Genomic DNA, 14995 nt, shown 5'->3' with positions numbered 1-14995 from the left:
ATAGAAAAAGGTAAGACCATGATTCAAATTCTGTCAGACACCAAACGCTTTATTTGCTTATTTGTTATCCATGCTAATTTCTTGACTGTAATAGAAGTTAAGATGTGTTTACTTTCAACACAGTTAGTGCCAACGCACCAAATTAGCACTGTTAATTATTCTTTTTCTAGGCAAATTCATTATAGAAACAAATTACCAGCAGTTAAGAAACACTCAAATAAAGAAACATTAGCTATACAAACTGATGTATTTTCTGGTTCTCATCATTTATTTTTTTCACACATTGCTTTCTTGTTAATGATTGCTTCCAGTTCCAGGTCCACATTGCTTATTCTGATGTTAGTGATGGGTTATGCCAGAAATTATGTCTTAAAGCTTCAGTTGTTTGAAAATGTCATTATGCTAAGAGCATAAACACATGCTTTTGTGTATGTATATGAGTGTATTTGCAGAGTCTTTTAAAAATTTCTCCATATACTAATTTTGTTTTCTTCTTAGTTATAGGGATGTAGAAAAGAATTTCTACAATATTTCTAACAGATGCTCCTATGCAGACCATTCCAACAAAGAAGACATTGAAGATGTCTCAGGAATTCTTCAGTGTACTGCTAACGTACTCGGTATAGTAACTATATATTTATAAGGTTGAGAGAGAATGAGTAAGGGGAAAGGGGGAAAAGTAAAAAAGAGTAAATGTTTCATTTTCTACGAAAGAGAGATTTGGAGACTATGCTGAATTTAGACCAAGACCTTGTTTTCAAGTGACTTAGTTTCAATACTTCTGATGATGTTTAAATGGAAATTACATGCATGCCATTTACTTGGAGATTGGAAAACATTACATTCCAGGCAAACTTTTCTAAATATTCATATCTGAGTATTATTAGTCTTCTGTAATCCATATTTCTTTGGCTCTTACTGTCAGTTAAAATTGGGGATCTTCCTCTTTTCTCAAAGTCCATGCTTTATTATTATTTATTCTACTATTTCTGGAACGCCTGGTTGGGGCTGGAGGGTGACTCAAATGTACTCATAGTGGACTCTATAACTCAAAGGCAATGAGGTATGTCATCTATGGAAGTCTCTGCTCCCTGTTTATAGGGGGGTGTCTACCTTGAAAATACTAGTATTTCTGAAAAAGGGCTGTTTTTAGATGTTCCCAACATGGTAAGGGATACTGTTATAAACTGCACTGAATCATGCAGCTATAAAGTACCATAAATGAGATGTCTTATCTTATGATCTGAAGTTCTTGGTGTGTGAGAGGTACATTGTATTATACACAAAGTAGATACCATAGCAGGAATATTTTTTGCTCTAATGTCTTACATAGTTTTTTGGGAAAGTTACTTCTTTCAATTTTTTTGGAATCTTCTTTTTGCCTCAGAACTCAGACAGAAATCCATGGAGTTCTGGGGAGTGGTGGGGGGGAACAGCAAATCTTAGTGACTGACTCCATTCAAAACTCAGAATCACCTCTCTCAGAATCAGATTTTGGAGACTAGGAAAAACTTGTTTCCCTTTCTTTCCCTTAAGGGTAAGTACTTTCCCTGGAGACACCTGAGTCCCTCCTACAAACAGATTCCAGGTGACCTCAGTGCATGATTTTACCAGATTTTTCTAAACATATTTGACTCCCAGAGGCAGACTTGGCTTTAACACTCAAGCTGGGACTCCAGCTAGACATTGACTACATTTTCTCCCTAGATAACTTTTGTAAGCATAAAATATTATAATAAGAACATGGACCTTTTGTGAGGGGAGGCATATAGATGTAGATGGTTTGTCTAAGACAATAATGGGCAGTGAAAAGATGTACTTACCTCAATCTTAGTACAACTGCATGGATGTCATACTACACAAGTCAACATTATTATTGGAGAAGATAAGGGGTGAGAGTAAAGGTGGGGTGGGGTTGGGCATTACCCAAGAACTGTTTATAGTTTTCTGATTTTGTATTTCCCAGGACTGTCTCATAAGTGATATCTATTTCTTTTGACACATTGTGATTTTTGAAAGGGTGAGGTGAGATGATGTTCCACTAAGAGGGATGTATCAGAATCTTGGCCAAGGGATTTTTAATATATTGAAAAACTTCTTTTTAATTGCTAATTTTCTGAATGATTCCCTGACCCTCACATCTCCTTTCCTTTCCTTTCCTTATGCTGCCTACTTTGAGAATCGCTGAGTTAGTGGGAGTAAGAGGTGTACAAGATGATGAATATGTAAGAAGTACTAAAGACTTTTCTGAACTGTGACTTGGAAATAAGTGTACACAATTCCTACAAGAAACTCTAGGTCAGACAATTTGATATAGTAAACACCAGGTGATACTGTTGGCCCAGCATAGCTTAGTTGATAGATTAAGTTAGTGAGTGAAAAGAACAGCAGGCAGTATGCTACCTGATGGTATTAGGGAAAGAGTAGTTTTTAAATAAGTACTTATAATTTAGAAGGGGACTGTATAACAGGGTTTAGATATCCATAAATATTAAATTTTTCTGGAAAACAGATATTAGGTCTAATTTTTTTCCCTGTAAGTAATGATGGGTTGTTCTCAAATGTAAAAAGCACATTCTTGTAAATGTCTGCCTCCTGTTCACAAGACGCTGGCGATTAGGTGCCTAAGATGTAGCTGTTCTCTTAACTTATGTCCTACCATAATTCTTGAAATATAGACTGAGGACAAAGATTTACTAGTCATATTCAATGTAAGCTTTATTTTTATTTTTAACAAGTCACTGAAGTATGATTAATCTTGGTTTGCTTAGATCTCACCTTTTACAGAGAATTACATTTAAAGTCTTCTGTGTAATCATTTATGCAAATGCAAAAATTGATTAACTCTGAAAAGAAAAACACAGTTAAGAAAGAGTACCTGTTCTGAGTTGGGGACTTTAGCATGGAGAAATATAGTTTCAATGAGTTTAAGGAAAATGTTGATGCCTGGAAACCCTCTCTGTGGGTGCCAGAGGGCAGTTTTCCTACTCTATGACTTATATTTACCAGCTTTGGGTGGTGTGGTTAGAATATTGGTGGATTGGATTTGAGGGATACATATTTCTCTCACCTTCTTAATATATTACAAGGTTATAGTAAAGACTAAAATTGTGTTTGTTCACTCATCTGAATGTTATTTATATTTCACCTATCATCAAAAAATATTTAAAGTCATAGGTCAGAAAATATGATCAGAGTAACAAATTTTTCTCTTTTCAAAATGACCATCTCTATCTACTTAGTATAAACTCTAGGTAGTTTGAACGTTTACCAGCTCTTCAGGTTGAAGTTTGAGTTAAGTGGTTGGCATAGAATAAAAAGAGAAACCCTGAAGAGAAGGAGAAAGCTTGTTGCAGAAGACCAGTCATGCTTCTGTCATGCATTTGTTCCATTGCCTCTTCCCTAGTACTCCCTGGAAACATGTGCACATTACAGAGTGGTTTATTCCCTCTGTAGTAATGGTAAAGAACTATTTCTACACATCAACATTTTTGTCATTGATTTTCTTTTGTTGGCTTAGAAACCAGTTGTTATATTGTCTCATTATTTACAAATTAGGGATATTAAGTACAGACTATTCCTTATTTTGGTGCTCTGGCATTCACTGTGATAACGCAGTACAGTACTCTAAGGAGGTTTTTAAACTCTGGAAAAAAGGATATACAAGGAGACATCGTTGTGAACAATGTCCTCCCTACTGAAGGCTTTTAGTGTTAAACGTACTTCTTTATTTAGTACATCTTTTGCATACCAAAATGATCTTCTAATTTTAGTTGTTTGAAAAATGTCAGCCTTTTCCAGGCATAATCTGCAAAGCTCATTTTTAGCTCCAATTAAGTAAAAAAATGTTTATAGTCTTATGAGGTACAGCATTGAGTATTTTCTTGGAAATTGTAACAGTTGATTGGTACAATGAAGCATCTATGCTAAAGCATTAAAGGGTGTATACTGTGTTTTCTGCTGAAGTGTTGCCACCTGATGCGTATCTTGGATTTAGGTAATGTTGGGGAAAGGAAGACAGAATTGAATAGGGAGACTTAAGGGAGAGGATGATATATTGCTTAGCTCCCTTTGCGTAATACAATTTAAAATAAATGAGGATTATGAGGATTTCAGTTTTAACAGGTTTTTGATACTGTTGTGGGTGTTTCATCTAGAGCCATAAGATATAGATGGTGTAGGATAGAGTCATTCCACAGTAGGACAGAAATCATATAGAAATGAGAGATCTAAGGTAATTCATCTACTGATGAATTATAGCAAACAGAGGTTTACTATTTTAATAAGCATCAGTTATTTACTAATTATTAACAAAGTATAGTTTTATACTGCCTTGGCTAAAGTGCATTTTCTCTCAAAATAATTGGTGAAGGACATGAATTGTAAAAGAATATTCATTAAAGATTTTTTTTCTCTTTTAAAGGTCTTCTGTTAGAGTGGGGCTTTGTTGTCTCCAAAAAGTCAGCATTTAAAGTCAGAGTCAGAGTAATGTTTTCATGGGATTATTTGTTGGGAAAATGCTAGTGAGGAGAATGAAATGGATGACCTTTGGTGCATATACCTCACAATATTTTTGTGGTAGACTCTGAAATACTGTGAAACCTGAGCTCCCTATAAAGTGCCACTGATTCCAGAATCATTAGCTGGTATGGAACTTTTTGTTGCCACTTGTTTTTATATAAGCAATAGTTTATTGCTTACATGTTGACTTGTATGTACTTTTCTGGTTTTATTGTGATTTTTTTTTTTTTTTTTTTTTTGTGGTATGCGGGCCTCCCCCCGCCGTGGCCTCTCCCGTTGGGGAGCACAGGCTCCGGACGCGCAGGCCCAGCGGCCATGGCCCACGGGCCCAGCCGCCCCGCGGCATGCGGGATCCTCCCAGACCGGGGCGCGAACCCGGCTCCCCTGAATCAGCAGGCGGATGCGCAACCACTGCGCCACCAGGGAAGCCCCTTATTGTGATTTTGAATGTGCACTTGACAGCCTTTTAACTGGCCATAAAACTGTGAAGAGTTAGTTAGCCTTACTTTAGGGTTAAGATTACCTGAGGGTTTCCTTAGAATAACTCTAAAACGTGTAATTGTTTAGTGAATTAGAATATATTTAACATATTTAGCATATTGGAGAACTAGTTGGTGCAAAAACCACTTATCATTTTTATAGATGAATTAATATTGATAGCAATAAATAAATTCTGCCAATATAGTTCTTTTTTGTGGGAGACAAACGGTGTTTTATTTATTTATTTTATTGAAGTATAGTTGAGTTACAATGTTGTGTTAATTACTGCTGTACAGCAAAGTGATTCAGTTATACATATACATATATTCTTTTTTTAATATTCTTTTCCATTATGGTTTATCATAGGATATTGAACATAGTTCAATATAGTTCTTATTACTGTAACTTGGTAACTGATTAGTTTTCTCTTTCATTAAAAGTAAATTAAAAGTAAATAGTGTCAGTATTTTAATGAGATGAATTGGAGTTAGGGTGGCTGAAAGGGAACTGATTTATTAACTGATTTAATAATGATATTATAATGTAGTAATTTAGAGCAAAAACTAGAGCCAGATTACTTAGTTATGAAAACATACTTATTCGCTGTATGAACTGGAATAAGTTACTTAATCTTTCCATACTAGATATTTCTCATTTGTAAAAGGGGGATAATATAATTACATACCTCCTAGAGTTGTTAGGAAGATTAAATAAGTTAATTTATATAAAGTACTTACAGCAGCCTGATAAATAACAAATGCTGAAGTGTTTGCTCGTATTATTGAATATTCACAAAATAATGTTTGCATCAGAACTGGGAGGTCAATATTCTCCCTTTTATAGATGAGGAAACATATTTTGAGACATTAACTTGTTGTTAAGTTCCTTTGTCAGTGCTGACAAGCCACAAAAGCAGGATTTAAACACAGGTCAGTCTGATTCCAAACCTTTCCCTGCTTCTTGCTGCCTTCAAGGGTAATTGCACTGATTGACTTTACATCACACCTCCAATGCTAATAACACAAGTCTTTCTAGTTCTCTGAATTATGAAAGTTGTCATTGTATTGCATTTTACTTAGTTCATTACTACTTGAAAGTGTACTAGGGGTATTTGCTTGCATAAGGTAGTATCAAAAAAGTTTGGTTATTTATCATTGGTATTAAGGAGAATCCTGGTAATTTGAATCATTTACAGGTTAGATTTTTTTTTTTTCAGATTTCAGGTGTTGACAGTGCAAATTAAGGGTGGCAGTGTTTGGCTCATGACACAAACATGGTTTCATAGTTACGCTGTAGTAAACTCTATGCCAGTTCTGTTGGCCACAAGATTTCAAGCTGATTTGGTGGCTTAATTTAATATGTTAATGTCATTGGCCTAGCACAAACCTTGCAAAAGGCTGTATTTACAATGCCATTGATTTTTTTTTTTAATGGTTAAGCTTAGGAATATTGTCAGAGTATCTCATTTAGGAATTTAATAATTTAGGCATTATTAAATTTAGGAATTTAATAATTATAAAATTATTAAAATTATTAAACTTAGGAATTTAATAATTCCTAAATTATTAAATTTAGGAATTTAATAATTCCTAGTAGAGAACTGAGTAGTGATTCTATGTAAATTAAAAATAACTTCTGTTTTCTGCTCTCTGCTTGAATACTTTTTTCTGAAATGATTAGATGTAGTAGGTAGGCCTGAAAAGGAATGACACCGCTGAGTGTCTCACTGCCTTCAATATGTGTAAAATTATAAAACATTTAAATAAAAACTGATCCTTAAATTATGCAGACCAGTTTTAGAAGATACAAGTATATTGAGAAGAAATGTAGAGGGCTTTCTTTACTCCCCTAGATACTTTTTTCTCTTGGGAGCATTTTCTTCTGAATCTTGTGGCAAGCCTTTTCCCATTTATCCTGCTAAATTTCTCCACATTAAGCTTCTCTTCTTTACTGAAAAAACATGACAGTCATTTTTCTTTCTTATTTTTTTGATCTTCTTTGTTTATATCTAATGTGTTATTGCCCTATCACTAGCAGCTTTCTGTCCTGGACCTCTTCTTTATGTAGGATAGCAACCTCTCACATCCTAAATTCTTCAGACTGTCTGTTCTCTTTTCTGAATTTTTTAGTAGGTAGGTTTTTACTTTTCTTTTCTCTCTAAGTTTTTTTAAAAACTAAACTTTTAATTTTAGTATAGATTCAGATTTACAGAAAAGGTGTGAAGATAGTATAGAAGGTTCTCATACATTCCACACCTATTTCCCCTATTATTGACAGCTTACTGTCATGGTAAGCTGGTACTTTGGTCCCAATTAATGAACCAGTATTGATACATTATTATTAACTAAATTTCAAGCTTTATTTAGGTATCTTTAGTTGTTACCTGTCCTTTTTCTGTTTCGGCATCCCACTCAGGATATATTACATTTAGTCATTAGGTCTCCTTAGACTCCTCTTGGCTGTGACAGTTTTTCAGACTTTCCTTGTATTTGATGACTTTGATGGTTTTGAAGAGTACTAGTCAGCTTGCTTTCAGTTGTCTGCTGTGTACTTTGACATATGTCCATCATTATTGTGTATGTGTTTTGAGCACTTCCCTACTATCTTGTATTATAAGATGCTCCAGACTCATTTTGTATATTTTCTGCCTCAGTCATTTCTCCAAGTCATTTCTTAAAGGAGCCTCAAAGGAGTCCTGATTCCTTTTGTTGGAGAATGGTGTTGGAAACCAAAATCTGGGTACTTGGTGTACTCATTGCTATTGGGGTGTTGCTGCTTCTAGGCTCTCTCAATTGACAGAGCAAGGAAATATATATGTGTATATTAACTGCTATATTTATATATATATATATGCCTGTTTATAAATATTTCTGTATTTCTATATTATGCTAAATATGAGCTCATACTGATGTCTTCAACTCTAACCCATTATCATATGGATCATTCTAACCTTTCCCCCTTGCTTACTGTAACTTCCTACTCCAGCAGTGAGAAACTTTGTTCTGTTTAGCCATTGATCTACATAATTGTTCAATTGCAGTGTAGGAGTATAGTTGTTTCAGAATTGTTATTACATACTCCTATGAGAAATGATTTTTATCAAACAGAGTGCAGTGTTTGTGTGCAATTTCAGAGTATGGATTTACGTATGAAGTTTTACAGACTCCACTCATTTCCAAGGTTATTTAGGTCAGCACCTTTCTACACTACTACCTTCAGTGAAGTTTTTTATGGCACTTGTAATAAAGTTTGTAATACAGTTGTATTCTTTGTGTGACTTGATAGCTAATTCCTTTTTTCATTCCATTCTGGGATCTTACATTCTATTTCTGGGATATACATATGTATATATATAAATATATTTATATACAAATATATATATACAAATTTTTTTCTATATATATATTTAAAATTTGCATACTGTAAATTTCACTTTTTGTACTGTATAATTCTATGGGTTTGATAAATGCATAGTGTCATGTATCCACCATTATAATATCATATGAAATACTTTAACTGCCTTAAAATTCCTCTGTACTTCACCTTTTTAAGCCTACCTCTTTCCCCTCAACAAATCCCTAGAAAATACTAATCTGTTTGCCACTCTATAGTTTTGCCTTTTCCAGAATGTTATATAAATGGAATTATAATAGCAGGTAGCTTTTTTACATTTTTTCTGGGTTTTTGTTTGTTTGTTTTTTTGCTTAGCAGTGTGTATTTAGGTTTAGTACATATCTTTGTGTGGCTTGATAGCTCATTCCTTTTTTCTCTCTGAATAGTATTCCATCATAATAATGTACTACAGTTTGCTTATCCATTCACCTATTGAAAGACAGCTGGTTGCTTCTGTTTTTGGTGATTATGGATAAAACTGCTATAAACATATACCTGCAGGTTTTTATGTAGACATGTTTTTGAATCAGTTAGGTAAGCACCTAGGAGTGTGATTGCTGCACTTTTTTAGCTTTGTAAGAAACTACCAAAGTGTCTTCCAAAATGGCTGTTATCATTTATTCCTCGTTCTCTCCAGAAACTGGTTTGTCAGATTGTTTTGATTTTAGTCATTCTAATAGATATGCCTTTTCCCTTGAAGTTTTAATAAACAAAAACAGCACCTGCTCTCTCCTTATAATTTCAACATATACAAACTATAGTTAAGAATTTTGTTTTTCTGTTTCATCATTATGAGTGCTTTTCCAAGATTTTATGATTGATTTAGAAACTGTTTAAAAAATTATTTCTAGTATGATTAAAAATCTTACCAGAAATTATCCATGGTGCTAACAGGCAGAATATTTCTCTTTGATTTGGTAAAAATAAGCCCCTGGAATGGAGTCAGCCACTGTTATATAGTGGAAAATAAAATATTTTATGTATTTAGGTGTAACTTCTAAGCGATATGACTTGTCATCCCATTTATTGAAGATGTTCAAAATATCAGTCTTTGTTAATATGCTTATGCTCGCCTCATCTTCAGATTATGTAGTTTGAATTCCTTTCAACACTATCAGTGGCCAGTGAGTCAAACTCGCTTAACGAAACCTTCTTTTACTCAGTTCATTTTCATAAGCAGGTTTTGTAAGCCTCTTATACAATCTCCCATTGCTCTTTTCTCAGGAAACAGTATAATTTCCACTTAATATCAGCAAAATTCCTAACATGGAAAAATTACCTGTGACTTAGAAGAAATGAAAGCACAGTTAGGTCAGCCTTTTTGCATGGTCTTGTGGGGAAGGCAGGAAGACTATGAGGCTGTGATGTAAGAGTCTGCTGCAATACTTATTGACTTCTCTACTGCTTCTATTACAAAAGAATAATTTTTGGTTTTTCTCTCAGTTAGCAAGAAGTTTATTCTTTCCTTACTATGTGAGAAAGATGATTGTGGGCCCATACCACTTCCTATGTGAAACTCATAGGTCATTTTTTTTACCATCTCTTGGAACAAATTCATAGTGATTTGGCATGTTTACTTTTTAAATTTAAATACCATATGTTTGTGTTCACTCTTTTTGAATCTTTTAGCTCAAATGAACACACCACCTTCTCTCCTCCCCTCTCTTTTCCCTTTTTATTTTATGCCTTTTATACATTAAATTAATTATTTTAATCTTAGGTCTACTTTTCCTTTGTTTTTTGGTCTTTTATATTCTCTAATTGTATTGCTCTTTGCTACAAATCTCTAACTTTGACTGGGCTATAAATTTTAATAACTAGTTAATTATCTTGAAAATTAATGAAAATTTTAAGTAAGATTAGAGTTAAATTCAAATATCCCAGGTTCTATGCTAGATGAGTTTTCATTCTTATTAACCTTGAGTTTAGATGTTCAGTCAATTTTACGTGTTTTGACAGCATTTTTATCACCATTTATTTAAATTAATTTGATGAACAGAACTTTATGAGTCAGAATAAAGATGTTACTCAAATTAAGCCTTGTTATACGATGTATTCCCTTTATTATCTCACAGTCAGTCTATTTTCAAAAACAAAAATGTGAGTCTTTTTATTTGTTTTTTATGAGCCTGTTCTGTTAAAGATTCTCATATGCTTTATTTTCCATTTGGGGAACTATGATTATGTATTGTGGATGATTTTATAGGTGTTTTGGAGTTCTCTTTACTTATTTCTGTTACCCATAATGGTAGGTAGTTAAAGTGAGATAAGAGATTCATTTTAAATGTAGTATGATTGAGCCCAAACTTCCAATTCCTGGCCTATCCTGCTTTTCCACCAAGTCTGATCTTAACTTTACAATAAGAAATGGTAATTTTCCTTTGTGAAGAAACGAGATGTAGATTTGGAAATATTAGTCAGAATTTTTCCCTGTGTTACATGTGAATTTTATTGTAACATTTGTGGGCAGCTTCTGTATTCTTATTCCTCATTGTTGTGGTACAGACTTGGTTGGAGTAGATTGTTGGGAGATAGAGAATGGTTGGAGATATGAAAGATTGAGCTACACTTCCCATGTAGAAAAGAGGAGTCAGAAGAACCAGCTGTGAGTCCCCACAGAAGAGATGAATCATTGTTGGTATGAGGTAGAATGTTATTTGATGTAAAGGGAGTGTTGTTGATAGATGTGAAAAGAAACCAATGGATCACATATAGCATCCAGTTGAAGAAAAAAACACGTGTTATATTCATAAGAAAGGATGCTGAAATAATTCCTGACTCGTACATACTGCTCAGGATTGAACATTTTCCAGAGCTAGATAAGGGAAAAAGGAAGAAAATCCAACTCTGAATATATGTATATTTATTTTAACATTTATGAATTTATGCTTTTGCCCTTCCTAGAGAGATATTTTTTGCATTATTGATTTGAATTCTAATCCCAGAAATAATTGTCTCTACTCCAGACTCTAGACGTGTAGATTCCACTAGTGATTGTACAGTAGGATCATCTGGATAAATTTAAAAAAAGAGGCTTGTAGACACTATATCCAAATATTCATCATATCTAGAATGGGGACTGAAAACTTGTACGTTAAAGATAAGTTCCCCAAGGAGAATTACCGAGATCCTGAGCTCTCCTCCTTCCATGGGCACACCAAAATTACAACCATTTAATGAGCACTATTGATAAGAAAGACCAGAAGACTAGTAGAAAAGATCTTCTAAAATTAAAGATGTAAAGAAGGAACCACAACATGATGGGCAGGAGGGGTGAGGGGTCCAAGCCCTACATTGGACTCCCCAGTCTTGGGGGTCCTGTACCAGGAAGATAAGTCCCAGAATGTTTGGCTTTGAAGGCCACCTGGGCTTACTTTCAGGAGACACACAAGGTTGTGGGAAATAGAGACTCTTAAATGAGACCACTCTTAAATGGTGCACACAAAATCTCACATGCTTTGCGACCCAGGGCAGAAGCAGTTATTTGAAAGGAGCCTGGGTCAGACACACCTGCTGATCTTGGGTAGCCTCCTGAAGAGGCAAGAGGAAACTGAAACTCACCCTGAGGACATATTGACATCAACCATTTTGGGGAGCTTATTCTACCATGAGGACACTGGTGCTGGCAAGTGCCATTTTGGAATCCTTCCTGTAGCTTATTAGCACTGGGAACTGGCCTTGCCCACTAGCGTGTCAGTGCCAGTACTGGGACCCTCAAGCTAAGTAGCTACCTTGACAGGAACTCAGCCCCAGACTCCCTGCACCCACAGCCACCCTGGGACCTGGTCCTGTCCACTAAAGAGCCCAAGGCCTGCCCCTGCATACCAGTGCACTGACACTAACCCTAAAGTAATCAATCACCAGCAGGCTGACACCAGCATTGGGCTCCAGGGACCCTACAGTCAGCTGTGTCAGGAATCAGCCCCACCCATCAACAGGCTGACACTATATCTTGGAACCCCGTCTCCACAATCACCCTTGCCAGATAAGGCTCAGCCCACCAGTTGACCACCACCAGACCTGGGACCACCTGGGGCTCTGCGGCCAGTCACCTTGTGACCCAGCCTCACCTGCCAGTGGCCAGCAGCCTCTGTACAAGGCAGGGCCTGGCAAACAACCCAGCTTGGGGCTAGCCATGCCTATCAGACTTGCCCATAGTAGTCAGCCTGCTAAAACAGAAGGACCTATGCAGCCTAACATAGGGTATACCCTAGAACCTATAGCTCTGGTGACCAGGAAGGAGTGCACTGCTGGAATGCGTAGGACTTCTCCTACAAAAAGTCACTTCTTCAAGGTCAGGAAATGTAACAACCTACCAAATACATAGAAATAAGAACAGCAATTTAGGCAAAATAAGGCAATAAAGGAGTATGTTCTAAATGAAAGAATAAGACAAAACCTCAGAAGAGGAACTAAGTGAAGTGAAGATAAGCAATCTACCTGATAAAGATTTCAAGGTAATGATAGTAAAGATGCTCAAAGAATTCTGGAGAAGATTGGATGAACAGAGTGAGAAGTTAGAAGTTTATACCAAAGTTAGAAAATATAAAGAACAAGCAGAGCTTCAGAATACAATAACTGAAATAAAAGATACACTAGAAGGAATCAAGAATAGATTAGATGATACAGAGGAACAGATCAGCAAGCTGGAAGACAGAATAGTAGAAATCACTGAAGCTGAACAGAAAAAAGAAAAGAAAGAATACAAAGAAATGAGGAAGTTTGAGAGATTTCTGGGACTACATCAATAGTACTATTTGCATTATAGGCGTCCCATTAAGAGAAGAGAGAGGGAAAGGGTCAGAGAATATATTTGAAGACATAATGGCCGAAAACTTCCCTAAACTGAGAAAGGAAATATCCAGGCCCAGGAAGCACAGAACACCCAAACTGGATCAACCCAAAAAGGGTTACAGCAAGTTAGGGAAAAAGAACATTTTAATTACAATGTGTCTTGGTGTGTTCCAAAAAGGAACACGCCAAGACACATTGTAATTAAAATGGTAAAAATGAAAGATAATGAGAGAATATTAAAAGCATCAAAGGAAAAGCAATATGTTAGGTGTAAGGGAACTCTCATAAGGAAATCATCTGACTTTTCAACCAAAACACTGCAGGCCAGAAAGGAGTGACTTGATATATTCAAAGGGATGAAAGAAAAACACCTCCAACCAAGAATACTCTACCTGTAAAGGCTTTCATTCAGATTTGATGGAGAGATCAAATGTTTTACAGATAAGCAAAAGCTAAAATAATTCAGCACCATCAAATCAGCCTTACAAGAAATGTTAAAGGGACTTCTCTACATAAAAAAGAAAAGGCCAGCTCTCCAGGATGGGCTCTGGCTCTCATGTGTGCTCGGTGGCAGCCTCCCTTTCACTAGCCCGTGAGACCCAGCTGAGCGGAGTTGTGGGTGGCTCTGGCCTGAACATGAGCACTGCTGTACAATGTGTCCCTGCTTCCATTGCTGCAGTTGATGTTGCCACTGCTGCAGGCCAGGAGGAGTCAAGGTGCCGGGCGACCCCACCTGGGCCTCACATTCTATCACATGGGACAGTATGCACCTTAAGATCCTGAAGAAAAGGCACAAAATGTTCAAGAAATGTTTAGAAATAAATTGTGAGGGAAACCATGACATCATCAGGACACTGGCTCTGGGATGTCAAACATCATCCTCTCCTGACTGAAAATGACAACTACGACTTTTCATCCTCCTCTAGTTCATCCGTGACAGCAGCGGCATGATCTGCACCATCATGATGTGGCTTCTGATCATGTACTTGGACTTCATGGTGATGTTAGTTGTGCTGCTGCCTTCCAAAGACTTCTGGTACTCTGTGGTCAACAGGGTCATTTTTATCTGCCTGGTGATGCTTGCCCTGTCGTCTTACCTGAGGACCATGCTCACCTGCCCTGAGGTAGTACCTAAAGGAAATGCTATTAAAGAATACATGGAGAGTTTGCAGCTGAAGCCTGCAAACTGAAGAGTTTGCAGAGGAAGTGATCTACAAGTACCCCAAGTGTTGCTGTATAAAGCCTGAGCACACCCACAACTGCAGTATTTGCAAAAGATGTATTTGGAAAATGGATCATCGCTGCCATGGCTGAACAGTTGTGTTGGAGAAAAGAATCAGAGATTTTTTTGTGCTCTTCACTCTGTACTTCATGCTGGCGTTCATGCACACACTTGTCCTCTGAGGGTTGCAGTTCATCCCCTGCATCCAAGGGCAGTGGACTGAATGCAGTGATTGTTCATCTCTAGTCACTGTAATTCTGTTCATCTTCCTGTGCCTTGAGGGTCTGCTGTTTTTCAGTTTCACTGCAGTGATTTTTGGCACTCAGATCCACTCCGTATGCAATGATGAAACGGAGGTTGAGAGGCTGAAGAGTAAGAAGCCTGAGTGGGAGCAGAGGCTTCAGTGGGAAGGGATGAAGTCAGTCTTTGGGAGGCTCCCCCTTGCTGCTCTGGATGAACCCCTCTGTTGGCTTCTGATTCAGGCGACTGCAGATAATACCCAGAAAAAGGGGCCCAAGTTCTCTACATGAGACCCTCTCATCATGCTGCAACTTGTTAATGGACTTTATTTATTTGGGGTCAGAA

The 14995-nt window shown here is 36.5% G+C and overlaps 1 protein-coding gene and 1 pseudogene across 1 annotated transcript in view; both read left to right on the top strand.

Moving 5' to 3' along the window:
* The window catches only part of GUCY1A2 (guanylate cyclase 1 soluble subunit alpha 2), a 428505-nt gene that overhangs the window by 48080 nt on the left and 365430 nt on the right, over positions 1 to 14995 (top strand). Inside the window, exon 3 of the mRNA XM_024115325.1 lies at positions 499 to 620. Within this exon, the coding sequence (XP_023971093.1) occupies positions 499 to 620 (122 nt within the window). The remainder of the gene's footprint in view (positions 1 to 498; positions 621 to 14995) is intronic.
* Positions 14026 to 14995, top strand: part of LOC102990972 (palmitoyltransferase ZDHHC7-like) — a 994-nt pseudogene continuing 24 nt past the window's right edge.

This window comes from Physeter macrocephalus, chromosome 16 (assembly GCF_002837175.3).
Source record: "Physeter macrocephalus isolate SW-GA chromosome 16, ASM283717v5, whole genome shotgun sequence".
Taxonomy (NCBI): domain Eukaryota; kingdom Metazoa; phylum Chordata; class Mammalia; order Artiodactyla; family Physeteridae; genus Physeter; species Physeter macrocephalus.
This window is presented reverse-complemented; position numbering and strand designations above follow the sequence as displayed.